Source organism: Drosophila albomicans, chromosome 3 (assembly GCF_009650485.2).
Source record: "Drosophila albomicans strain 15112-1751.03 chromosome 3, ASM965048v2, whole genome shotgun sequence".
NCBI lineage: Eukaryota > Metazoa > Arthropoda > Insecta > Diptera > Drosophilidae > Drosophila > Drosophila albomicans.
In genome coordinates this window covers 41895942-41922843 of record NC_047629.2, presented here as the reverse complement: position 1 = coordinate 41922843, position 26902 = coordinate 41895942, and the positions used below count along the sequence as shown (strand labels likewise).

The 26902-nt window shown below is 37.7% G+C and overlaps 1 protein-coding gene across 1 annotated transcript; it reads left to right on the top strand.

The window, feature by feature from the left end:
- The first annotated feature begins 258 nt into the window (after nucleotides 1-258).
- LOC117571710 (protein rhomboid) lies at nucleotides 259-24797 on the top strand. Its single transcript, XM_034254009.2, has 4 exons — nucleotides 259-672; nucleotides 20578-20954; nucleotides 23521-23905; nucleotides 23961-24797. The coding sequence occupies exons 2-4, from the start codon at nucleotides 20730-20732 to the stop codon at nucleotides 24287-24289; spliced, it is 939 nt and encodes a 312-aa protein (XP_034109900.1). The 5' UTR covers nucleotides 259-672; nucleotides 20578-20729; the 3' UTR covers nucleotides 24290-24797.
- The last annotated feature ends 2105 nt before the right edge of the window (nucleotides 24798-26902 follow it).

The window sequence follows — 26902 nt, the reverse complement described above, 5'->3', positions numbered from 1 at the left end:
ACCGTTTTGTTATGTCTCGAAAAAAAACTTGGCAACGTGCTTCGAACCACATCGAACAAGTTCGTCAGTCAGCAGGTGGACTGCCTGCCACCAAAAAGGGGGCATGTGAATTTTGGGTGGTTGTTGCCGGCCGGCTAACAAAAGAAAAGAAAAGCAAAAGCAAAAGCAAAAGCAGGCAAAAGGGTGCCGCAGTAAAACACTGGCAAACACGACAGACGACAGTCGACAGTCCACAGTCGACAATCCACAGTCGAGGGCAAACTATAGCCTGGCGCTACCCTTCTTCGCTAGCGAACTTCCCCTTTTTGGCCATAACTTGTGTGTGCCTCGCGGCAGCGGCACATTGCGAATCTATAAAAGTATCGGAGCGCATAAAAAACGAGCTCAGTAGTGAACGGCACTTTGCAACGCCAACGGCTAACAACGGACTAACTAAAACGCGTGTTGCTCGGTCGAAATCGAAAAAAAAACAAAGAAAAAAAGACTAATTCAAAGGACACACAAGAGTGCTTAGAGTGCAGAGCCAAGGCAATGCATGGCATTTGTATCTGCAAGATACATTGCGCAGTTGAAACGTGGCCATAAAACTGCATTATTTGCGACTGCTAAACTGCGCTTCAACTCTGCGCTGTAAGCTGTAAGCAGTGGCCAGTAACTTGTCATCATCATTGGGTGAGTAAACACACTCACAAACACTCTCACACACATTCGCATCTATCAGCAGCTTTTGTATCTGTGAGATGTGGCAACAAACAAAACAGCTGCCGCCCCCAAAAAATGTCAACAAGGCATTCATTCGTTTCATTTTCCCCTTCTCTCTGGGCTGTAACTTTTATTTCTCAGGCTGTATCCTGTCTCACATCCGTCGCTCTGCTTGCCAGCCACACATTGCGTATACGCAATGTAAACGGCGACGTGTGTTTTTGATATGTTTGTTTTTTACTTTGCCCAGCTGCTTTTGTTTTGTTTTTGTTTCTGTTTCTGTTTCACTGCATGAATGAATGAAATGCGCATTCAGCAACATTTGCTGCCCTCTTTCCACTTCCCTTCCCCTTCTCTAGTCTTCTCCTACTTCAGCTGCAAATTGTGTGGGGCACATTCGATACAATCTCGTCATGTCAGTTGATTCGATTTTGATTGTCCAATGTGGGCTGCTCTAATTTCGACTTAGTTTTCATGCAGATAAACAGTTTTGTATCTTGTGTCTACAATACCAAGTGCTACTTGCCCAGCTTGGGCTTCAGCTTCAGATCCAGCTTCTGCTTTGGCTGTTGCTGCTGCGTGTAGTTTTGCTCTTTTCTTTTGTTTTCATACATTCAACTCGTTGTTGGCAGCCTAAATTTGAATTCAAAAAGCTGTTAACCGCATAAATATTTCGTTGTGTGTAGGAAGGATTGACGACGTCGCAGTCAGCATCGAAGTCGACGTCAACGGAGGCTGCCTCTGAATGGGGCTTTGAATACCAATTTCTTGAATTTCTTGAATGATGTGTGTGGGCTGCCGCACGCAGCGGTGTCCAAAAACGTTGCAAGCGCTCTCACAGATAACATCACAAAACTAGGCAAGATCCCTCAGCCAAGCAATTGAATTATTATTTGTATAATTCATAACAAAAAAAATGTACTAAATAGATATTTGAATATAAAGTTTTTAATAGTTAAAGTTCTAAATACTCAATTTAAACAATTCTTGAACTACTGATGAATAAAAGTGAACAACTGAAGAGAAAGTTTTCAACAGTTCTAAATACTGAATTTTTTTAATAGTTTTCAGAATTAAATAATACTGACAACTTCAAAGCTAGATTTGTTTTGAAAGTTTTCGATGGCTAAAATATTAAAAACGCAATTTAAAGAATGAATTAAAAACTTCTTCAATTAAGTAAAGCTGCATATTTGATATTGTAATATTAAATTTAAAACTCTAGGAAAAACTTGCAATTCCAAATGCTTAATTTGTAGAATTACTGAAATAGTTTCAACCCAAATACTTTAATTATAGAAATAAGTACTTCAACAATTCTATAATCTAATTATTTGGATTGAAAATACTTCAGCAATTCTTTAAACTATGTATTTGGAATTGGAAATATTGTTTAATTTGAATATGTTATTGTTACAAATTGAGTTGAAATTAACTTGATTATTTTCTTAATTATAATTATTTTTGAATTATAACAGATAGTTATAGTTATAATTTAACACTTTGATACTTTAGTTCTTTTTTTATCAGTTCCGGTTGATCATTAATCGATATTTATTTATAATACATATTATTTCCAAATAATATAGAAAATACTGTTATTTGGAGTAAGCAGCATAAAAGATATAATTAAATATTTCTGTTAATTTGTCATTCTTTTAATAACATATTATATATGCAAATAGCTTTTAATTTCAAATATTAATGATTGCTTGTCAAAACTTGAATCTTCAGCATTTCGCATTGTGAATGTTTGGGAATGTAATTAAAATTATTTATGTTTCCTACTAGTTTTAAAGCTTTAAATTAATTTATTCGTTAAATTATATATATTTACTTTAATATGCTTCACTTCGTTTAGAGTGGCAAATATTGCCCAACTACAAATTAATATTATTTGAACAAACCAATATTCATAAAGCTGTAGCTGTACATGATTTCCACATTGTTGATTGCTCAGTCATAATTTAGAAATTAAATCAAATATATATTTGTATATATTCATATTGCTTTTTTTGTTGAGGTTGCTGTCGATGTCGATGTTGATGTTGTTGTGCTTTTGTTTTACTGTTTAATTTGTTTACATTTTGGTTTATTGATTTATTTATTCATTCACTAAAGTATTTTATTTACTTGCCGCTGCTGCTGCTGCCGTTTAACGCGTTTCATTAAAGGCGAGTTTCAATGTTGTGTTGCTGATTGTTGTAAGTACGAATGTTTTTTTGTTTTTTGATTATTAATCGCTCGATTCATTCATTGACAAGGTTTACTACCTTGGCGCACGTGTGGGCGTGGTCGTTGCCTGTCTTTTTATTTTGTGATTTTGATATTTAACGATTTTGTATGATATTGTTTTTATTTTTGATGTCTGCTAAAACTGCATGCAAATTTTGCGTGCGACGGCAGCTGCTGAAAACCGCTAAAAGCAACAACTATACAAATCCATATATCATGCTTATAAGCACCCATGACATCAGAGTCTCAGAGAGAGAGAGAGAGAGAGACGCCACACGACGATGTGATCGACGCTGCCTTGAATTTCCACGGCCTGGCTACAACATTGTATGATGTATGAGGCAGACAAGAAACGTGGAAGAGCGAGAGAGGGGGGGAGAGAGAGAGGTGTGTGGCGATCTCTGGGGGCCTCAGCTGCTTTTGTTGTCGAATGCGAATCCGAAACAAAAACAAAGAAACAAACACAACATGAAAAAAACGCATTAAAAATTATAGCGTTTGCTACTTTTTAAAAATTGTACGCACTGCATTTTATTTTTATATATCTCTACACACATTTTTGTAAATATTTTTTTGTAATTATGTCAAGTTTGCTTTTTTTTACACTGCCAACTTTTTGTTTTTGTTTCTGATTTGTTTTCTGTATTTATATCCGTTACCCATAGTGTAAAAGGGTATTATAACTTTGTGCCTTCAGGAGTTGCTTGAAACTAGAGTCAGATAATAATAATTGCAGTATTTATGAGTCCTGAAAATTTTGTTGCGATCGAATAAGAATTGTGAAAGTTATATAAGAATTACTTTTGTATCGCTAATTACTGAGGGTCTTAGTTGCTTTGGCTGTCAATCTGGTATATTTTGCACTCTATGGTATATTTTGATTACAGTATATAATTCTACCAAGCATAACATTTGGTATATTTTAGGTATTTTTGTGGCATATTAATTTGATATATTTTAAAATTAATTCCGCAATGCTCAGCTTTCATTAAAAATGGGTAGCGGGTATCTCAAAGTCGAGCACACTCGACAGTAGCTTTCGTACTTGTCTGTAATTTTTTTCTTACACTGAGAGGTGTGAAACGAAGAGCCGTTTAACAACAAACTAGAACTGAAAACTGAAATATGCCCATCTGCAACACAAAGACCTGGATTTTTAATGGGTTAGCTACCCATTTTTTCAGTGTTTTTTTTGCTGCTGCTTCTGTTACACAATTAAGTAAATAAATCTATTTAAATAATTAAAGTGGAACCCTTTTCTCTCTGTTTTGTTTATCTAGCTAATTTCCATAGTTGAACACTTTAAGATACATATTTCAACTTGAAGATACTTTTTTTCCTCCTCTTGTTATCAGCAAACATTCTTCAACCACTTTGTTTCGCTGGCCCTTTCCCAATTCCCTCCTTCGCCTCTGCCTCAACTTTGAACTTTATTCGTGTCGAATCGTTGTGTGTGTGTGTGTGTTGCAAGCGTTTAGAAAGACAATAGCGCTGAGCAAGAGTTGCAGATAGTCTAGACCTATGAAAAACTAATAAATTAGCGCACTTTATGCTCGAAGAAAATTTAATAAATTTTCCAGCGACTCTTGCATAAGTTGCCCCAGCGACAAACAACAGCAACAGAAGCAGTGGCAGCAACAACAAAAGCGCGTTGCACAAAACCAAATCAGAGACCAACAAAATAATAAAAAAAAGGTAGCGCGAAAAGAGCCGCAAAAAAGATGAGGCAGGGAAAACGATGTGAAAAGTTGAATGCCTAACAAGTTGAAACACGTTGAAAATGCGAGGAAAAAGAAACAAAAGAGCGCTGAAGAAGCAGAGCTCGGCTCAAGGCAGTAGCAGCAGCAACAACAATGGAAAATGTGGAAATGTCTTGGGAATCTTTCGAAATGGTTCAAGTTGTTGCTCTTGTTGTTGCTGTCGTTGCTGTTGTTGCTGCTGCTGTTGCAGTTTGTTGAATTAGATAAAAGTTTAGGAAATGTTTATGCCAAAAGTAAAGCTATGAACCCAACAGCGAAAGCAGAACCCAACAGCAAAAGAACCCAAAAAAAAAGCAGCTAGCATTTTATCTGCTTATCGCAGGTAAGTACGGAAAAGGAGCTAAGAAGGGGAGGTAGGGGGGCGTGTAATGGCAGACAGACGGCGGAAATGCAACGAAAATAAATGTGGGTAAAAATGCCAAGCAGGAAAAGTGTTTTCTGCTTGCATTCGGCCAAATGTATCCAACAGATACAGCTAAAGATATAGAGTATATATGTATATAGTATAGGGCTGCAATGGCAAAAGACGCCGTTGTCTGTGCACGTGAATATTTCACACACAAAAACACAAAGCGAGTGGCAAATTACGACACCAACTGTCGACTGCGACGTTGACTGCAGCAGAGCCAAAAGAATGCCTAACCAGCGCAATTTGCAAATGCGAAATGCGACTGCGAGTGTGAGTGTGAATGTGAATGTTGTGAATACTATGAATCACAAGAATCAACAGCAGCTAACACCAAGGGAACTCCGCACACTCATCGCTTATCGCAGCTCCCCCCTCTTGGCGTTGCACTTGCCGCTTGCGTTCATTCATCGATAGCGAGCAGTGAAAATTTCGTGCGCGCGACTAAAAACAAAAGAGCAACCAAATGAGTCGAAACTCAAGACGAGACGAGTTGAGATAAACAAACCAAGTGGCTAACAAGCGAAACAAACAAACAGACAGACAAACATTGCAATGCAATAGAGATGCATCTGGCTAGGCGCAGATACAGCAGATACTCAGATACTTTTGTGTTGCGTATCTACGTGTGAATCGACACTAAACTGCATAGCTGAAATAACTGAGGCCAACACACACACACCGAGAGAAATACAAACAAAACGGCAAATTAGCAAAGCTGTTGAAAACTTTTTTGAAAAGTGAAACGGAACCCAAGTCAGGGTCATTTGCCTATATCTTGTTCGCTATCTGTATATCTACCATATATATCTATGCAAACACACACACAATGAATTTATATATAGATAATGTAGACCTGGAACGAGTGAGTCAGGCCCACGCAATGCGCCGTCGCAGCGCCGGCAAACGTCGAGACACCGGCCAACTGAAATCCGCATCCGACTTATTATCGACCCAAAAAAACGAGTTTTTCCCACGGCGGGCGACGGCAGCGACGCGTGGGCAAAACCCCGCATTGAGCTTCAAGCTTCGAGCTTGCTGCTTGGAGCATTGCGATTCGATTGGAACGCACCCATGGGGCAACAACTACAAAATAATACTGTGCACAGTCCAACAATCAAAAATCCATATCCATATCGAAGTCCAAACTCAAATTGCGCGACTTCGTTTTTGACGTCAGACATTCGTTGACAAATTTTTATACCCACTATCGATAGAGTAGAAGGGTATTATAACGTAAATATGAGAAGACATAGTGAAAATTTTGTTGCGATCGGTTGAAAATCTAAAAAGTTAGTGAAGAAATATATATAAATGGAGACAACAGCTGAAGTGTAGTATACTAGTAGTATATTTTTAATGTAGTAGTATATCGATATACCAATTTCAAAGTGGTGGTATATTTGGATAATAGTAGTATACCGATATACCAAAAAAAACACGTGTTATATTTTGTACTCAATGGTATATTTTGTATGTAGTAGTATATCTCGGTTGTGCTATATAGTATATTTTGAATGTAGTATCATACCAATTACAATCTGGTACATTTTGTAAATATGGTATATATTAAATGTAGTAGTATATCGAGATATCAAATATAATCTGGTATATCTTATACTCTATAGTATATTTAGCATGTAGTAATATATCGATATACCAAATGCAATTTGGTATATATTGCACTTTGTAGTAGTATATCTATATACCAAATACAATCTGGTATATATTGCATTATATGGTATATCAAATATAGTTTTCGTTATATTTCAATATTTTAGTTTTATAATAATTTGAACAATTTTACCGACTCTACAGCTTTCGCTCTGTTTCTCACTTTGTAAATAGGGTACTTCACAGTCGAGCACACTCGAATGTAGCTTTCTTACTTGCTTTTTGCTGTATTTAGCCCCTTTGACACCTTTTCAGTGAGCGGATATATGGCACTGCAAATTTGTTTATTACTTGTCAGCAGTTCGTAATTCAAATTCAGCAACAACTCTTTGGCTGTCTCGTGAGCTGTTTCTATTTATTTTACTATTATCTAATTTCCATCGAAACATCATGTGACAACTATTTGCAGTCTGAAGCACAATTGTAGATTGATTTTATATGATAAAATATATTAGCACATTCACTTTTACAGCAGAGCTCACTCGCTGTTGATTATCTTTAATAAATTGCATTAAATTCCATTGCGTTGATAACTAGAGTATGCAGATTTCTCTTTGACGTGCCGAAGTTGATAATTAAATAAGCAACACAAATGAATTATTTATTTTTCTAAACAATTTGTATTTGGAACTAATAAGAAATCAATAAAAAATGGCCATAAAATAAAGTTGCATAAATTCAACTAATCTTTGCGATAAATTTAACAACTTTGGATGGAAATTTGCTGCGAATCATTTACATAAACATTTAAATTATAATAGAAAGACTCAATCATAAAAATACCATATAGATTTATTTATGAGTTCAAAATCCTAATCGCAATAAATGTCACGAGCCAAAACTTTACCAAATTAAACTATTTTCGGGTTTTTGTGTTTAATAAATTTAGTTGTAAACTCTTAAAATATTTATGAATGTTAAATTGTTGGCAATGTTGAAGAGTGAACTCGACAATTTTTCGAGCTATTATCCGCCACTTTTGGCTGCACTGTGTGCGACCATTAAAACCAAAGTACAGACCCAAAAAAAAAAGCGAAAAATAAATAAATGTGTGATGTGAAAAGATGTGCATCAAAATTGGATGCATGCATGTGCAAATATGCGAAATGAAATGAAATATTCTGGCAATTAAAACGACACACAAATTTGTACTTAGTTTTGTTGCTGTTGCTGTTGTTGTTGCTGGGTTTTTATGTCTAATTCTTTTTGTTGTTGTCTGGCGTTTGGTGTTTGGTTTTCTCTTGTTTTTTTTTTGCTGTGTGTGTTTTGTTTGGTGTGTTTTTCGATGTTTTTAAATGTGTTCAACCGCAAAACGAATTATGCAGCTTTGCAGGCAATTTAGTTGGCAACAGCAGCAAGCAGCAGCAATAATATAAACAATACAAATAACTGTAAAATATTTATAATTAAAACATGCCCAATGACAAAACCGAGGCGGGAGAGAAGAGAACATTTTAAATACATTTTGTGTGTTAAACATAATCCCAACCGACTTTTGGTTTTGGTCTGTTTGCGTGTAATTTCATGTACACATGTAGATACAATTGCATCTTATAGATACATTTTGCAATCGTTGGCGCTGATATTCATCAAATTTGCATTAGCAAATGAGCGCAGCAAAGAGAATGAGTACGAACAAAACACAATAAAGTAAAGCAAAGTCAGCGGCGACGACGTCGGCAGCGTTTCACAGTTAACTCAATTAACTTATAAAATGTAAACTATGCGAGCGGCAATACCAAAACAACAACAACAATAAAAGCGATAGCAACACTGCTCGAGTTGGCTAAACGGCAACGGTGATTAACTCTTGGCCACAGTGGGGCATCATCGCAGAAGCGAGCAGCAGCAGCACATTGGGCCTGGCTTTCCATATATGTATGTAGATGCGTGCCTCGAGATACAGATACGTGAATGTATCTACAAGTTACAAGTTACGCTTTGCAGACTCGCGCAGTCAGCTGAGCGCGAATAATTACCACGCTATCTATATTCAGGGAGGAGAGAGAGATAGGGGAGGGGTGGCAAATGTGGCAAGGTAAGGCGCCGTGGCAAGAGGCGGATTCAGTCAAAGCCCAAGTCGACTAAAAATAGTTGTTCGTTCGCGGTGAATGGTTCAAGCTTCAAATGAATGTAGATCGCACACTCTGACCATGGCTAGCAATAGCAATAGCAATAGCTAAAGCAATAGCCTGGCGATGCATATAGATACTATATTATATTATATGTAGATGCTTGGGTCGACTTTGGTGTTCAGCGCCAGCGGTGCTAATGTGCTTATGAACGCTGAGCTCGAAATGTGATAATCGGACTCTGCCGACTGCCGACTGCTGACTCCAATATCAGTTCAATGTGCGCGATTGCCAAGCGAATGTCCGACAGACAGACAGACGGACGGACGGACGGACAGACAGTTGGACACATTTGCACATTTTGCAGGTATTGAACCCATTAATGGGCGATTTGTATTCACAGCCGTGGTTTTCCCACCAAATGAAAGTCGTTCAAGCCCACCTCTTTTGCCCAATTGATCATCAGGCTAAATTTACTCACTTAGCTCTTTATGCTACAAACAAACGAACATTAGCAATTAGCTTAGATAGTATTGCTTTCCATATGATATCATAATGAAAGGTTTACATTAAGATCTTTATTCTATAAAGGGTTTAGATGCTGCTAAAACGCTTTCTCTTTCAAATATTCATTTCTTAATTTATAATTACAGTTTCTATTTAATGGTAGAAATTGTGTTAAGGGAGTGACTAATAAAATTAAAATAGGTTGGTTTAAATATTATTAGTGAAATGTTTAGAGAGTAACTGATAAAGTAATAAAAGAATTTGAAGATCTCACAATAATGGTTTTAGTAATTATGTTTAGGGGGTAACTAAATAAATAAATATAAACTGTTAATCTTACGGAAATAATTAAAGTAATTATTAGAGAAGCGAAGGGCAATACGTTTTAGATAAATCTCATAAAAATTGAAAACTTGGCTATTAATTTTGTTACTATATAATCTTTTAATTTTGGATTTTAAAATGACAACAATTTTTTATTTTAAGGTGCTCTATATATTAGCTCTCATATTTTTTCCAGTTCAGATTTGATTATATAATTTTTTTTTAGCTTCTTTTGCTATAACAATTTTTAACAATATATTTTATGAGTTTACTATCATATAACAAGTTTTTTATATAATTTCCTTTTAGTTTCCTTAGATAAGATTCTATTAATAAGTTTTTCAATACATCTTTATATGGCAGCCTTGGGCTTTGTCTGACAATCTGGTATATTTTCCACTCAATGGTGTATATTTAATGTAGTGCTATTTCAATATACCAAATATAACATTTGGTATATAGTTTTAATACTTTTCGGTTTATTAATTTGGTAAATTTGAAAAATAATACCACACTGTTTTGCGTTTATTCACAATGGGTATCTCACAGTCGAGCGCATTCTCACTTATTATTAGATATTAGATTTTTTCACTCTTCAGATCTTTAAGTTAATTATCCTAATAATTTAAGCCTTTAGCTTTCAACCTCTGACACATGATTTAAACTGCAGAATCCATTACTCAGTTGCATTCCCTCTCTTGCATTTCTCTGAAATCTCTTAAGATTTGCACTAATAATTTGCATTTTTGTTGGCCCTGGCTACATTGTCAACTAGCCACTTCTCTTGCTTCCTGACCCATTTGACCAGGTTAAAGTTCTTTTGTTGCTTCGCTTGTCTCTTGGGATTGTCGCTGAGGCCGAAAGCTGAACCAGAAAAAACTACAGACTCGAGAGTCGAGAGTTGAGAGAAGAGAACACAAAAGCCTTTTCATGCCATTTTCATTTCCATTATCGTGCGAATTGTTCTAGCTGCTTTTCTGCATTGCTCAGTCCCCTCTTTTTATTCCCGTCTGTGTCTCTGTCCACGCAATTTTCTTGTTGTTTTCTTATTAACATTATTTCTCTGTTGATGTTTTGTAGTTTTTTTTTTGTTTTAAGTTTTTGTTGTTTTTTTGCTACGCCCTGCCGCCCACTCTTGGCGCATAATTGCCTTTTGATGTTGATGTTGTTGTTCTTATTTTGTTGTTGTTGTTGTTCGCCGTTGGCCATGTTCATGTTCAACTCCTGCAGCAGCTCTCCCCGAGAGAACTCGACTGACTTCGAGGTCGTTGCGCATTTAAAGTAACATTAATTGTTATGATTTACAATGAGAAAAATCATAAATTAATTATTCATTGCGAGGGGGAAACGCACAAAGTCACGTCGCTCTCTCCCTCCCTCCCTCTCTTAACTTTGACCAGTGGTCAACAGAGAGTTTCCTTTCCTTGTTTGCTTCCGCTAGGCGATTCCTAAGAATTACCTTTGAGAGACGGAAGAGAGGGGAACGGAGTCTTGGCTCTGTTGTTAATGGTTATAGACCAATTAGCTAACGGAACTACGTGCAAATCGTTGCATCTTGTTGCTGCTGCTGCTGCTTAGCTTAACCGTTCAATGATGTGGTTCATTTTCCGACTCATCTGAGATAGTTTTGCATCTGCTTGTGGATGGTGCTCTTACTGTTGCTGTGTTGCTGGTTGCCACTTGGAAAGCGGGTTAATTGATGGCTTTTGCATTAAATTGCCACGCTCGACAATCAGCGGGGCAATTGCTGCACACACATGCATCCAACTATCTGTATCTGTCAATCTGTATCTGTGTATCTGTGCTGTGCTGTGCATTTGTATCTTTTGCATGTGCAGTCGCGTTTTGAAGTTAATTATCGAGTTCATGTTCGTGCCGCAATTTCTTAAGCTCTATTAGATCAGTGCAGAGAAATTCACAGCCTAGATAACTCTCTGCGAGCGGGGAGCAAAGTGAAGAAGTCTTCTTCGATAGGGCCAACACATTGCTAGAGCATAAATCAAGTGTGTGCCCACATTATGATATTCTCAGTGACAGTGCCACATCTGCCACCAAAACTAGAACTATTTATTCCAACACACACGCACACACACACACAGACACACTTGCCACAAGTTCACGTCATCAGCGTCGTGCTTTGCGTCTAGACGTTGCTCAGTCAAATCTGCTTAGCTTCCATCGCAGCCAACGCACATTAATCGGCTGCGTGCTAAATTTATTGATATGTCAATGCTGTCTTCCCTCCTCCTTCTCCTCATCTTCTCTTCTCCTCCTCTTCAATTCCTCTCGTAGTCTTGCGTCTCCTTGAGAGCAGATAACACAAATGTTTTCTCGCCTCGGTGGCCTTATGCCAAATGCTAGTTGACATTCCCTAAATTCTTTTCTTCTATCTCTCTTTGTTTTTTCTGTTTTTTGTCGTCGACAATTTCGTCATATTTGCCGCCATCGATCGAATGCTAGTTTTCGAATTATTTAATTCAAGTCAGACGACCAAAAAACTAAACTTCCCTTCGATTGCTTTGCGTGATTCATTTTCGAATATAGTTTGTTGTTATTTTATTATAAACATAATGTTTGTCTTTTCTTGCTTTGTTTTTGTTTCTGCTATTTTATTTCATTTTTCTCTGTTTTGGTATATATTTCCGTGTGAACTTCCGTTTTTGTTGACTACCCCCAGCTCTTCTCCTCCTCCTCCTCCGCCTTCGCTATCCATTCAGAATGTCCCATGTCCGTTGCCTGTCTGCAAAAGGCAAAAGTTTGGTACGTGTTTGAAATATTGATAGCGAGTGCAGAGACCACAACAACCAACAACCAACAGACACTCAGTAACGCAGTGGTGGTTGCAACAACAACAACAACACCACAAACAACAACAACAACAAACTCACAATCTAGCAACACCTAGTCGATGGTCTGTCCCTCTCCCTTTCCTTTCTCTGTCTCTCCCACAGTCTGTCGCTTTTGGCGATTTTGCTTTGGCTGCACGACAGCACTCTCTGTGTTCCCTCTACTCCCTTGGGTGTCCGCCCCTCTCTTGTTGGTGGTGTCCCCCTTTTACGGTGCCATTAGACAATAACTGGTAATAATCGTTGAACCGTAAAATAAACATGGATACGCGCTGCACTTGTTTAGGTAACACCAAGCAACACCCAACAACCAGCAAAGCAGCAACCAACAAGCGACCAACAAACAACAACCAAGCAACAACCCGCCGCGTGGTCAGGTGTCGATGTCGTCGTTGTCGTTGTCTGTGTCTGTGTCTCTCTGGCTATCTTGTGCCCCCTGTTTGGGGCAGGTTATTACGTCTGCCAACTACCAACAACTACCAACTAACAACTGGCCTGGCCAATGCCGGACGTTAACTGATTTGTGCATTGACGCGAAGTCGTAGAAATATTCAGCATAAATACTGTACCTTTGGACTTAACCCAAGTTGTGGTGCACCTCACTTTTGTGCTGTGTTGTCGTGGCTGCCTCCGAATGACTTGAAATGGTTTTAATACTACTTGCCACAAAGCAAACAATATGCTTATGCTATATTTGTGAACCGCAGAATGCGTTGCGCATTGTTGCGAATCATTTTTCACAGCTGCACAAAATGCTGGCAAATATTTATTGAATACAGAATAAAGTTTATTCTTTACTTTTCTCACCAACTATTGACTCTCTTGACATTAACTTGAATGTTGTAAAAGTTTTTTAAACTGATCAATTATTATTTAATAGTTTATACTCACTTTGGAAACTTAAACTCTGAAATAAACAAGTGAATAAGCTACTGCTGAGTGTGCTCGACTGTGAAATACCTGCTACCCATTTTGAGTAAAAGAAAAACAGTGTGGAATTATTCTTAAAATATACTGAAATATACCACAAAAATATTAAAGTATGACAAAGGCTATATTTGGTATATTGAATATGTCATGGAGTACAAAATATGCTGGCTTTCTTAAATTTGTATCTAATCGCAACCAAATTCAGGAATTATACTGAAGTTATCATTTTTGCACCAAAAATCGTTTCAAAATTATGCTTAGAACAAGTAAAAAGAATCGTTGAAGATAAACATAAATAATAAAGATTTTACAACATAAAATCTTTAAAAATAATCAAATCATAATCATCAAATTATAATTAAAAGTATCTCTAAGAAAGTAAACATAAATAATTAAGATTTTTTTGCAGCTGCAAAAATGCTTTTATTTCCGAATTGACTGAGGAATGAACCATTTCTTTATTTTATTACGAACCATACAAAGATCTTAAAAATAAACTGAATTCTCTTAAAAAATAAAGACAATTATGATATTTTAAAGCTCGTTTTGAATTGAACACTAAAATAGTACAAATAGAATCAAATATAATCTTCAAAAATAAACATAAAAAATTAGGTTTTTACAACTCGAGTGTAATAACATAAAATCTTAGAAAATAATTATAAATATTAAGTGCGCCTCTGAGCTCAATCTTAATAAAACAATTATTTAGCGGCTTAAAAAAGATTTACTTCAAATTGATTTAATTATTTTTAAAGAGAACCAGTTTGACATTTGCATCTGCTTAAATTGATCTTCAACCGCTAGACTAGTCCAGGTTTCATTTACTTTACCATTTGGTTGTTTTTTTTATTGCTCTTTGGTAATTTCATTTGAAATCTTAGACTTGCATGTGCTTTGCTCTCCGACTGTGTGTAAGCATCCCATTTGATTGCTCAATCTGTGAAATGTGAAAATGTAAACGCGCAACTGAACTGGGGTAAGTGGTTCCGTTTGCTGTTCTAAATGAGTATCTTAAGTTCATCAGCAGAGTCAGACAGAGCTTCAGCTTCTGTTGAAATCTCTGCCACACACATACACAAAGCAGATACAGATACCCAAACCGAACCAGATACAGATACAGATACACAAATACAAGTAAGCTCTCGCTTGTAGGTTAAGTTTTATGTCAAAAATTTTACGGCTAGCGCGCAGTGTGGCCTCAGGAAGAGATCGACTTGAGGGGAAGAGGGGGGTAAGACGTGGTGTTGTTGTTGTTGTTGTTGTGGATGGGCAAGTGTTTCACACAGTAAACTCAAAGTTAATGAAATTAAAACGTAAGCAAGCAAGCAGCAGGCAAACGCAATAAACACAAAAGAAATTACAATTAAATTGAAAGCAGGCAACAAGAGATTCAGTTTATGTTTCCCCCTCCCAATTGTACCTCTCTCTGCTTCTGCTGTGTTGCTGCTGCTGTGGCATGCAACCCAAAATGGAAATGAACTCTCTGCAGTCGCGTGGGCAGTTGCAGTTGCTCCTCTCATATATCCGACGACCCCAACTTCGGTTCCGTTTGCTTTATGGCGAGCTCTATCTTGATGCTCCATTTGCTGCTCCTCTGCTTCCTCGTCTTCCTCCTCCGAGCAGCTTCTCTCGCACTTGTTTCCCTCGCATGACGTGCGGCTTTTAATCGCATTCATTTCAATTGCCGGAATTTGATTGTGAAATGAGCAAAGACTTTGGGCGTTAAGATACCTCCACTCTCTCTCTCTTTCTCTCTTCTCTAGCTCCACTTTCTTTGCTTAGCCAAGTGAGGCGCGTCTTCTCAGTCGCCTGCACTTTTCTTTCATAACTCTTTCAACAGCAACAACAACAACAACAACAACAACAACAAAAAAAAGTGCAAATTTAATGTTAATGGCAAAGTTAATGTTAATGTTATTGTTTATACTCGCATGTGAGTATTACGTACTTAGAGCTTCGCTTGTTAAAAGTGAAACCTCAGGCTACACATTCTCAAACTTCCTAACTTCCTCCTCCCCTCTCTCTCTCTTTGTCTGTCTGCCTTGGTTTTTTCTTCTGTCTGCTGTCTGTGCGTGTTTTGTGCAGAGTCGCGCATGTTTTTCAATTATAGTTTTTCAACAATTTTCTCGTCATTGTTGTTAATGTTCGTTTCTGTTTGTTGCCCCGTTGCTCTGTTCATGCAAAACTTTCTATATGCATTACTTGTCTAGTAGTCGCCTTAGTTCTTTCACTTTGCCAACAACAGCACCAAAGTCAACACACCCATCTCTCAACCCATTCCAGCCCACCCACAAAAAACTCTTCCAAGGCCGTTGAGGAGTGCTGCCAACTTGTTTTTCCTATTTTTGTTTTTCACTTTTCACAAGTTTCCCATCAACATTTAAGCCCAGTCATAATTATTATGCACATTTCGCTTTCTCACTCTCACAAACATTTCCTTTTGTTTTCCTCTTAGCCCCCCCGCTAAGCTTTTCCATCGCTTTTCCAGCGACTTTTCTACACTCGCGCAGATCGCTCGTGGCGTCTGTAATTAAAATTTTACTTTGCACATTTCACTTGACTTTTCTGTCACTCGCATTGCAATTTCGTTTGTGTGTATGTTTGTTTCTCTTTCTCACCAAATGCATTTTTATTTTCTTCTTCTATGCAACTCTTGTAAACGCCATTCACAATGGCAACTTTTAAGCTGACAAATACTTTTCGCATACACTGTATGCGTTACAACTTTTTGGGCAGCAGATGTCACTCCTTGTTTTCACAGACAATGTTATGTTAGTCACTGTAGATTTTCATTAGGATGTGTCAGATCAAACGCTTATAATAGTAAAATAATTAACATAGTAAAAAGTGTTATTTTACAGTTATATGTTATCAACTGTTTAACATTTTTTGTAAACTTTATTTGTAAACTTAAAGTAAAGATTTTATTACTTGTCAATTTTAAGCTCTATGAGGCTGGTTAAGTGTAAAGAGTTCATTACCTCTCAACATAACTCAACTGTTAATTTGTTATACATTGTATTGGTATCAACTGATTAACATTTGTTAAAAGCTTTATTTAAAGCGTCCATATAATATGGTCTATTTTAGAAACTTAAATAAACTGTAAAATAATTAACATAGTATTGAAATGTTAGTTTGTTGTACAGTGAAAAATTATCAAATGATTAACAGTCTCTGTAAATGTTCATAAGAGTTACTTATATAAATTCCGCAAATTATTTGGGTTACTTACGTTTATAGATTTTAATACAAGTGTAAAGATTTCATTACTTCATACATATTAGTAACATCAATCTATAGTACAATAATTAACATAGAATTAAAATGTTATTTTATTGTACATTAAATGTTAATAACTGACTAACATTCTCAGTAAATGTTATCAGCTAATTAACATTTTCTGTACATTTTATTAGCAGATACAAATTTAAATTTAGCAATTCATGGCGTAGTTAGCTTGAATGATTTCATTACTTTTGTCAATTTAGTATCATCAATCTGTACAACAACAATTAACATAGAAATGTTATTAGAATGTAAATACTTAAATTTAACATATTGTTACAGGCAACTTAACGTTACAGCATTTATTTCTTTTGTCGTTTTAGGAATATTAATCGATAGTACAATAATTAACATAGCATGCAACTGTTAGTTTGCTATATACTGAAATTCTATCAAGTAGTTAACTTTCTCCTCAAATGTTATTCACAAATAACATGGGAAATATTTCATAACATTTATCATTTTAGAAGCATAAATTTACAGTACAACAAATGATAATAGTTCAGCCGCCAAAGAAGACAAATATCATAGCAGGAAACTCTCAATTGTGCCTTAATTAACAGCAAAATTAAGTAATATAGTCACCAGTTGAATTATTGTAACATTCATCATACAAATTTAAGGAAATTAAATTAGACTTAATTAACGCTTAAAGCTGCATTTCATTAACTATAAATATTTTATGAAATTTCCTTTTCTAAAAAAACATGAAGCTATTTGATCCCTTCGCTTCGTTGTGCATTGTGCATAATTTATATGTTAATTGTTAATTGAATTATATTAATCTCTGTTGCACTCAATGCCTAACAAATAAACAAATTGATAAGCTTTTTATGCCGTAGGTCATGTCCTTTTTATGAAATGATTTTCTATTTATTTAATTATTTGCAAACGCATGAATTAATAAAGCACAAAATGAAGGAAGGTAGCAGCAAAAAATATAGTTACGAATATAGTAAAAGGGGCGCCACACGTGATATTTGATAAATACAAATGCAAATAATGCAAATACAAATAGCCAACATTATGCAAATTAAATATTTTGCCTGTGCAAACACAAATACAAACTCTCCACATAGCCGAATCAAGTGGGCCAAGTGGCATGTGGTCGAGTGCGGGTTCGAGTTCGAGTTGGGCAGAGGGCTACTTAGTAAGGACGAAAAGGGCAGAGGGCAATGGGGAAAGGGTCAAAAGGTTAGCTGGCCCGTAGTTAGACTTAAGGAGCTTCAATTGCTTGCATAATCCACATAGTACATATTGTTCATATGTATGTATGTGTACTTTCAAATACACTCTCACATATGCATACATAACTAGCACACTTGAAAGTTTAATTCCGCTCAATGCTGCCGAGTTGGTTCAAGGATATGTGCGTGTCCTCAATGGGTAGCTAAAGCAACTTGCGTGTGAAGGCCAACAACCCAAACTCAAACCCAAACCAAAATGCAAGCCAACAAATATACGAGTATCGACAGCAAAACACTGAACGCTTTAAGGACATTAAGGACATGCATAGTACACTGGCTACACCTGTCGATATTTGTACAGTTCAGTTTCGGTTTTGGCATGCGCTTCATTAAAACGAAACAGTCCGAGACCGGTTTAGCGCCCAAGGATCCGAAAGGATCGAAGGAGATGGAAACGCACAGCATTTCCGTTCGCTCTCTCTCGCAAAACTCGTTTGGCAAGAAAGTGTCCTGACGGCCAGTTGGCCAAGGCAAAGGCGAAGGCTCAATCCATATTACCGTTCTCCCTCAAACCCTCTCTGAGCGCATTGTCCCCATTTCGAAGTCGATACCTTTTGTTTTGCGGCAGCAGCAGCAACAGCAGCAAGAAAACAGCTCCAAAAGGTAATCACCATTAAAACTCATTACCAAGGGCAACTGCCAAATGTCGAAACACAGCGCCAAGCCAACCGAAGCGAAGCGAAAGCCAGGACGAGGCCAGGCACGCCATGGCCATGTCAATACTCGACAGGACACTAAAAACTAGCACTGGCCACATAAAGTACTTTGCCCAGCTCTACGATTAATCCATACAATGTACCCAAAAACCAAACAGCAACATGCTGCGACAACACCAACAGCCAACAACAACAACTACCAACAACAACAACAACAACAACCAACAACAATAGTCACTATATAAACAAGAACAATTTACTTCCTTTTGGACGATTTTATGGAGCAGATGAACTTTAATTTACGATATATCAAACTGCTTTCATTGACAACCTTTACAACTCGTGGATAATTCAATTAGCGTTTCCTTTTACCAAAAAAGGGAGTGAGTAGTTGATAAAGTGAATCAATATCTGTCGCAGAAAAGTTAACTTGTTGTTTTAACTTGTTTTAAATTTCATTTGAATCTATGCGAGCCAAGGTAATTAGACCGAAGAATGAAAGGAATCAAGTATAAATACTTGATTGATAAACAATAAAAGTTCTTAGTATCATTCGTGTTGTTGTTTTGAAATGAAACGATTTATGATTGTACAAATCAGTCTCAGTACACTTAAGTTAAAAAAATATGCAGCAAATTAAAGTTTAGAAAGAAAGTTTTCAATATTTAATGTGAATAATATTAGTTAGTTAGTTCGATTACGAAATAATCTGCAATTGATATTTAACAAAAGGAATCAATATGAAAAAAAGAAAGAAAGATACAGTCCAGCGTGCTCGACTGTGAGATACTCGTTACCCATCTTAAATAAAAGAAAAACTGTGCAGTTATATTCTTAAAATCTATCAAAAATATGCCACAACAATACTAAAGTATACCGAAGGCTATGTTTGGTATATTGAATAGTACTACATTCGAAATATAGCATAGATAATATACCAGATTATCAGGATTGTCCCCATACTAAAAGAAAGTTAACAAATAGAGTTTATTTTTATCCCACTAATAATAAATAAATTTAGCTAATTTTACAAAAAGTCATCATTATTTTGTCTACCTTGCTTGAGAAATATGAATCCAATTTAAGAGTAAAAGGAAATTATTTATTTGATGTGCTAAAACGACAATTATTTTTTCCCTATTTGAAGCAGAAATTGAAAACCCAATTGTACTTTTCAAAGCATTTGCTAGCATATGCATAATTGGATGACAATATTTGCCCTTAGCTGAGCTCTTTTTGAACTCATCTCTGGTTACTATAGTAACTATAATGCTACAGCATAGGAAAACAGATCAAAAACAGGCATTTGTCATCAGCAATTGAAGCAATCAATTGACATTGTCTGCTAGATTATTTCCTATTTCTCTTGTAAATAATCTTTTTTTTTGCACGAACATTGAAGAGATGAGCTTGCTTAAATGCAGATCTGGTTGGGGTTGGGCAGGTTTTCTGCTGTTGTTGTTGTTGTTGTTTTTGTTGTTGTGTCTGGCTGTGTCTGAGTGCTTCGATGTGCAGCGGATATAAATTTGTTTGTCAAAAAAATGTGCTAGGCAGCAGCAAAAGAGAAAGAGAGCGAGCGAGTGAGAGAAATAAATTGCGACTGTTTTATGGCTGTCTAGTGACATTACAACAGGCATTTTTATAAACACACGAAAGGGAAGACATTGAGTGGGGTGTTATTGACTTGGCTGGCGCCGTCGACAACTGCCAAATAGAGTCTCGAGAGTCGAGAATAATTGCGCTGCAGTTGTGTCGCAGTGTGGCAGCAGGAACGTGGATATTGTTGGACAGACAACCTTGAGCTAATTTGGCAAGGAAAAAGCTATCAGAGAATCCTCCACTCTTCCCTTCTCTTCTCTTCTCTGCTGTCTGCTGTCTCTCACTGACTCATTTAACGTTACGTTTGCTTCTCTTTCTCTTTCTGCAGGGGCCAACTGTGGGCCAGACAAAATTCCGCGCACAGCGCCGTCGGCAACATCATGACAGCCGCTAAGTGGGGCACCGTCACAAGGCAGACGCCCCAAAAATAGACGCGGCAACGCCAAAGGCAACGGCAACAACAACGGCAACAAATCGGAAATGCTTGCGGCAACCGTCTTGCAGATGCCGCCACAATCTCAATCCCGCAACAGCGGCCTGGTGCTGGGCGTCTGTCTCGACCAGCTGATGCAGCAGCCAGCAACAATGACAGCAGCCAAGTCACTGCCAGACTCAGAACTGAGCAAGGAGAAGCAGTTGACAACATCGCGTTCCATGCGCTGTTGGCCACCGCCTTGCTTCATTCTGTTCGTCTCGCTGCTCGAGGTAGGTGACCAAAAATAAATAAAAGCTGACCATCCCATTGCATTGCTTTCTCCACCTCCCCCAATCTCTAATGCGATTAACCTCGTCGTGCCACAGAGGGGTTGATTGAGTTGCGGCCACACACACACACACACACACACTCACACTCAAACAGTAAAGTAGTAAAAACTCCACTCGTTGCCATGTTGCCATGACATCGAGCACATTGCACAACACTTGCCACTTGCCACTTGCCACTGCTGCATTGGCCACTGCACGTGGCCAAATTGGGGGCGCTTTAATTGCCAACATCGAGTGCGACCAGCGCCTTAAATTAATGGTATTATACTTGTAACTTGTTATAATTTAAATTGAAAAATTCAATTGCACCCAAAGGGGAAGTTTCATGCTGTTTTATAATTCGAACATTCTTTTTATCAAGCAAAGTTTCTGCACTGCAAAGGAACTTTCTAATTGAAAATGGTTCTTAAGTTGACACTGGGAAAATGTCTCAAAGAAAAGGTATTAAAATGATGACACTATTCAAAGTTATTAAATAAAAGTAGATTGACAAAAGATGTTAGATTCTCTTCTTCATTAACGATTTCCTAAGAAGCTTAAACAAATGCTGAAATGTTATTTGATTATGAAAAAGACTTCGAAGTATTATTTATTTAACACAGACTTGTTATTGAACTGGTATTAAAAATACGATTCAATGTTATTAAATAACAGTAAAAATATATCAGAACTGTTATACTTTTTCAATAATATATATATTTTAGTATATTTTCAGTATATTAAGTTGGTATATTTGAACAATAATACCTCCTTCGCATAAATATGCTGTTATTAAATAAAAGTAAATTTATGAGAGCTGTTACACTTTTCCTATATTATACATTATGGTATATTTATAGTATATTTTCGGTATATTAAGTTGGTATATTTTAACAATAATACCGCCTTCACACCGTTATGCTGAAACTTTCTGCTTATTTGACTCTGCACTTCAAATTTTGGCAAATTTTGGCAAGTATTATTTTTTTGCCAAGAACTTTAAAAAAATTTCTTTAGTGCGAACATTTTAATACTCATGCAATAAATAAGCCCGGAGTGCTTTTTCTCAGACTATCGAAATGTTTATCAATACCAATTCAATTTCTGAAATTCAATTCTGATTGTATAAATCTTATTGTGCTGCTTCATAAAAGAACTCTCCATACTCCATACCATTTTCTATTGTTTTCATTGATTTTCACAAATTTCTATGGCCAAAGTCATAATGTGAAATTTGAAAACGTCATTAAACTGAAGGGTAGCCACAGAGCTGCTCTATAAAATCAAATTTTTATATGCCAAAAGTGAGTTAAAATTCACCCTCTATTGTTGAAATGATGGGATAGATTAGCAACTACATAAAAGATGTGAGTTTCCTTATGGTTTGATTTTTACAACATGCTTCCCCTTGTTTATTACGAAGTTTAAATTGCAATCATCTCGAAAGGAACTTGGGAAATAACATCGCTTATAGCTTTCGCTATTTAATATGCAGCATCTCAGCCACAGCCACAGCAGCTGTTGCTGTAACTGAGCTCTGTTTCCCCCTTCTTGGCTGGATCATTTTGTAGATGCATCTGGAGATGTGGCATACATAAACTAAAGTTGTTTGCTATTGCTGCCCAAAAAGGGTGGTGGTTCGATTTGGGGTCTCTGTGGGTGTCCTCTTTTTGTGTAAAAAGAAAAAGAACCTGATCATATTTCAGCCCCCGTGAACTGTTGGTCGCAAATAAATTGCCGACTGGCCATAAAACGAATTGGCGAGGCAAGAGCCAAAGCAAAAGCAAAAGCATTTGCAAATGGCATTTGGCTTCCGGGTAAAGGATATATCAAACAGCAGAGAATGCGCGAAACAGGAGACGAGTTTGTCCCCCATCCCCATCCAACATCGACCCCAAACGTGGCTCGGAAATCGTGCGAAAATCCAACACTTTTGCACTGCTCTCTGACTCTGTCTACAGTGTCTCGGTCTCGGTCTGGGTCTGGGTCTGAGTTTTGTGTCTGCCACTCGCAGACTGGACGCCGCCAGCCACTCACACACACATTGAGACTGAGACTCAGGAGGGGGCAATTGCAATTGGGATTGGGAATGGCTATTGAGTTTGGGGTCTCTGGAATGTGGTAAGGCGCATGAAATTTGCTATCGTCTCGCCACTGTCTGCTGCCAGTCTCGTTGTTGTTCCCATTCTCTCTCTCTCTTTTTCTTGGTTCGCCTCGCAGCTCAGCTTGAGGGGTTGCTTTGGCTTTGCCGTTGGATTTTCTTGGTTTTGTTTTCGATTTTCTTTTGACGGCGCCGTTGAGGGGGGCTGAAAAATAGCTTACATTGTGATGGCTTTATTGCCGCCCCCAATGCGACGAAATAGAAAACGAGTATGTGTGTGTGTCCCAAAATGGATAGAGAGAGGATAGAGAAAACTTTAAGCACTGTCGAAAAAAGCTTTGTAAATTGTTAAGGCTTGGCCAACATTTATCAACTGCGCGTTGAACCCCTTTTTGATTTGATTTGTCATTTTCTTTATCCTCACAGATCTTTGTCTTTGTCTACGTTGGCTCTGCACCGCCGGAGGACTCGTTGCTCATCTATCGACCGGATCGTCGCCTGCAACTTTGGCGTTTTATCTCCTATGCCCTGCTACATGCCAGTTGGCTGCATCTCGGCTTTAATGTGTTCACCCAGCTTCTTTATGGCCTGCCACTAGAATTGCTACATGGCTCGGGACGCACTGCGGTCGTCTATTTGGCTGGTGTTCTCGCTGGTTCGTTGGGCACCAGTGTTGTAGACTCCACAGTGTATCTGGTGGGAGCCAGTGGCGGTGTCTATGCTCTACTGGCTGCCCAATTGGCCAATGTCTTACTCAACTTTGGCCACATGCGACACGGACTCGCCCAGCTGCTTGCTGTCATCATTTTCGGTAAGTTTCCCTACTGAACTGCCTAAGGCTTTATTTAATTAGTAACCCCCTCCAGTCTCCTGCGATCTGGGCTATACGTTGTACTGCCAAATGGCCTTGTTGGAGTATCAACCTGGCGCTGGACCCACTATCTCAGTCTCGTACATTGCACACATGACGGGCGCCTTGGCAGGACTCAGCATGGGACTGTTTCTGCTCCGACAACTGGATGGCAGCCTGCGTCCTCGATTGTTGCGTTGGCTGGCCTTGGGCGTGTGGGCCACGTTTAGTGGATTTGCCTTTGCTTTTAATTTGGTCAACTCGGTGACTGCTCAGCTGTTGGCCGAGGAGGAGGGCGAGGTGATCAAGCAGCACTTGCTGCACGATCTGGGCATGGAGCGTTGAGAGACCGCAACAAAACAAAACAAAGACTGATGAACCCAGTCAGGCCCTGAAACTATACTCGATCATATCTGAATAATAGACTAGTCATTAGCTCGTAATGCATTCCAGGACAATGTGCTCAAAAAAGTATAACTCTAAGAGCCTGTAAAACAGATTGGAGAGTTCTCTCTTCTCTTCTGTCATTCAGGTGCGCTCAAAAGGAAATCATATGCTAACAATTATCTTATGTAAATGCCAAAAAAACAAAAACAAAGAATGGAGAAATACTCAAATTTGCTAACTGAGCGAGGCTCAAATACAGAGACTTTGATAACCCATGCAAACTATGCCGCTTAAGAATAGAGTTCCTCTATTCATCCTACTTAGTGCTATGATATTCTATACAATAAATGTTTACGAAATCATCCATGTATTTATGAAATTATTAAATGCCAGTCTTAGCTAGTTAGGCTACCAATAACTCAAGTCCCATCCCAAATGTGGAAACCGTCAATGCAATAAAATATCTACAAACTATTTGAAAACATTTTTGTTGATTATTTAAAGGAAATGGAAGTAAGTAAATACATATGCATACAAATTAGTAAAGGTAAAAAAACGAGAAGAACATTCCCGCTACTCATTAACAATAAAAGCAAAAAAAGTTCATAATACCAAAGTTTTTACGAACAAAGGTAACAAATTGATAATAAAAAAGAAAAAAATAGTAAAATATATTTTGCATACTACTCCATTCAAAATACCATGATGTACAAAAAATACCAATAACTTTCCTGTAAGTACAGGAAGTACGCTATGGATAATCAGTTAAAATATACCATAAAGTACTAAATACACCAATAAATTTGATGTAGGCACAAAGTTACAACACTCCTTTACTCTATGGATAGTCAGTATAAAAATAGTCGGAAAAACTAATTATTGCAAAAGTTCTTATGCCAATGCTTTTCAGTATTTACTCACAAAATATTTGGCAATATGAATAAAGAAGCATAAAATATATATTTCTTTATATTCGCCATTAATTCGATTACATCTCTATGCAACTCAAAAGAAAAATCGCAAGTAATAAAAAGCGAAAATCGCATGACTTCCATAGCGGGATCCATTCAGTGTTTTATGAAGCAATTTATGTGTATAATGTGTAGAAAAATATACTACAAGTTCTTAGTATACAACAACAACAGCAACAACAAGTATTTAACGATCTACAACAAGAACAATAACAACAACAGAATGCAATTGGCAATTGGCGAAAACGAAAAGTAAATAACAAACAAAAAATTAGCCGGTCGATTTTGTTTGTTGGCATTGCCTCATCGAGAATTGGCCTAATTAGGCACTAGGGCCCCAACCAAAAGCATTGGCCAAAGGAGGGGGCAGAGAGCGGTTGTGGTTGGCTTTTGTTTTGGTTTTTGGTTTCGTGTCGCAGTTTGCCAAGCTAAATAATAAGCGTAATGCGAGGTTGCTAAACTCCGAGTTGCCCTCTGAATGTTGCCTAAATAATTAAGCTAAATATTCATGAAAATTAATGAATATACTTCATTTTATTTAAAATGTAAGAAAGTATTTTACAATATTAAAAACTGTATCAACTCTTCTTGACTTCAGCTCGAGGGTATTCAAAGCAGCGCAACCGAAATTGTAAACGTTTCTGACCGTATTTGCAATGAAATTTAATAACTCGTCGCTGCATTTTGTTGCGGCATTCGATTACTGCTACTGCAACTACAAACAGACAACTGCTTGATTGCACCTCTCCACCTTCTCCTTTGTCCCCCCACAAGGAGAGGAGACTTCTGTGACGAGACATTGATGGTTCAATCCCCCAATCGACCCACCAGCAAGTCGAGCCAATTTAGCAAACTGAATGCGATTTTTATATGCAACTGTGTCTGTGTGTTTGTGTGTGTGTTGCAACAACACGACTGGACGTTGCAACTTGCTATGGGACGAGACGCTTAAATCCTCGTTAAGTCATCACCAGACCAGAGTCCAGGTGAGTTGCGACGTTGACAGCCACGACGACGACGACGACGATGACTCCGAATCAAGAACCAGAACTGGGCGACATTTGACAACAAATATTTGTGACATTAAATGCCGTGGCATGCCTTATCCTCCATCCTCGATCCACAAGCTCATCCACATCCCCACAAAATGCCTGAGTCTTCTCTCTGTGCTACGTGCTCATTTCACTAATTTAATGAAGACCTTTGCGGTGGCGCGTCCTGGCCATTGTCTCGACGTCGACTTCGACGTCGTCTTTCAGATTGATGAGCTTTGAGTTCTGTGGTTGAGTAGACCACATATACGAATATGTTCAGAGCCAGAGTCAATGGCTGAACTGCGCTCCTCCTTCTCGTCGCTTTCACTGGCAGCGGGACAACGTCGACTGACTGCATCAATAATTTGTGTTCGCCGTTGAAAATAATTGACCAAGTTTGTCTGTTTGCGGTTCTGAGCCCATTCGAAAAGCAGCGTTGTGGCATTTAATCTACTTGCAGCAAAACCTTAGTCGCAATCTCAGTAGCTCTTTCTCTCTCTCTCTCTCTGTGTGTGTGATGACAACGACAACTGAAACGGCGGCAGCAGCTGCCAAAGACGACAAAA

Coding starts and splice junctions, on each gene's coding strand:
- LOC117571710 (XM_034254009.2), top strand. CDS start 20,730: ATGCTTGCGGCAACCGTCTTGCAGATGCCGCCACAATCTCAATCCCGC. Junction 20,955..23,520: donor TGTTCGTCTCGCTGCTCGAG/GTAGGTGACCAA, acceptor TTATCCTCACAG/ATCTTTGTCTTTGTCTACGT. Junction 23,906..23,960: donor GCTTGCTGTCATCATTTTCG/GTAAGTTTCCCT, acceptor AACCCCCTCCAG/TCTCCTGCGATCTGGGCTAT.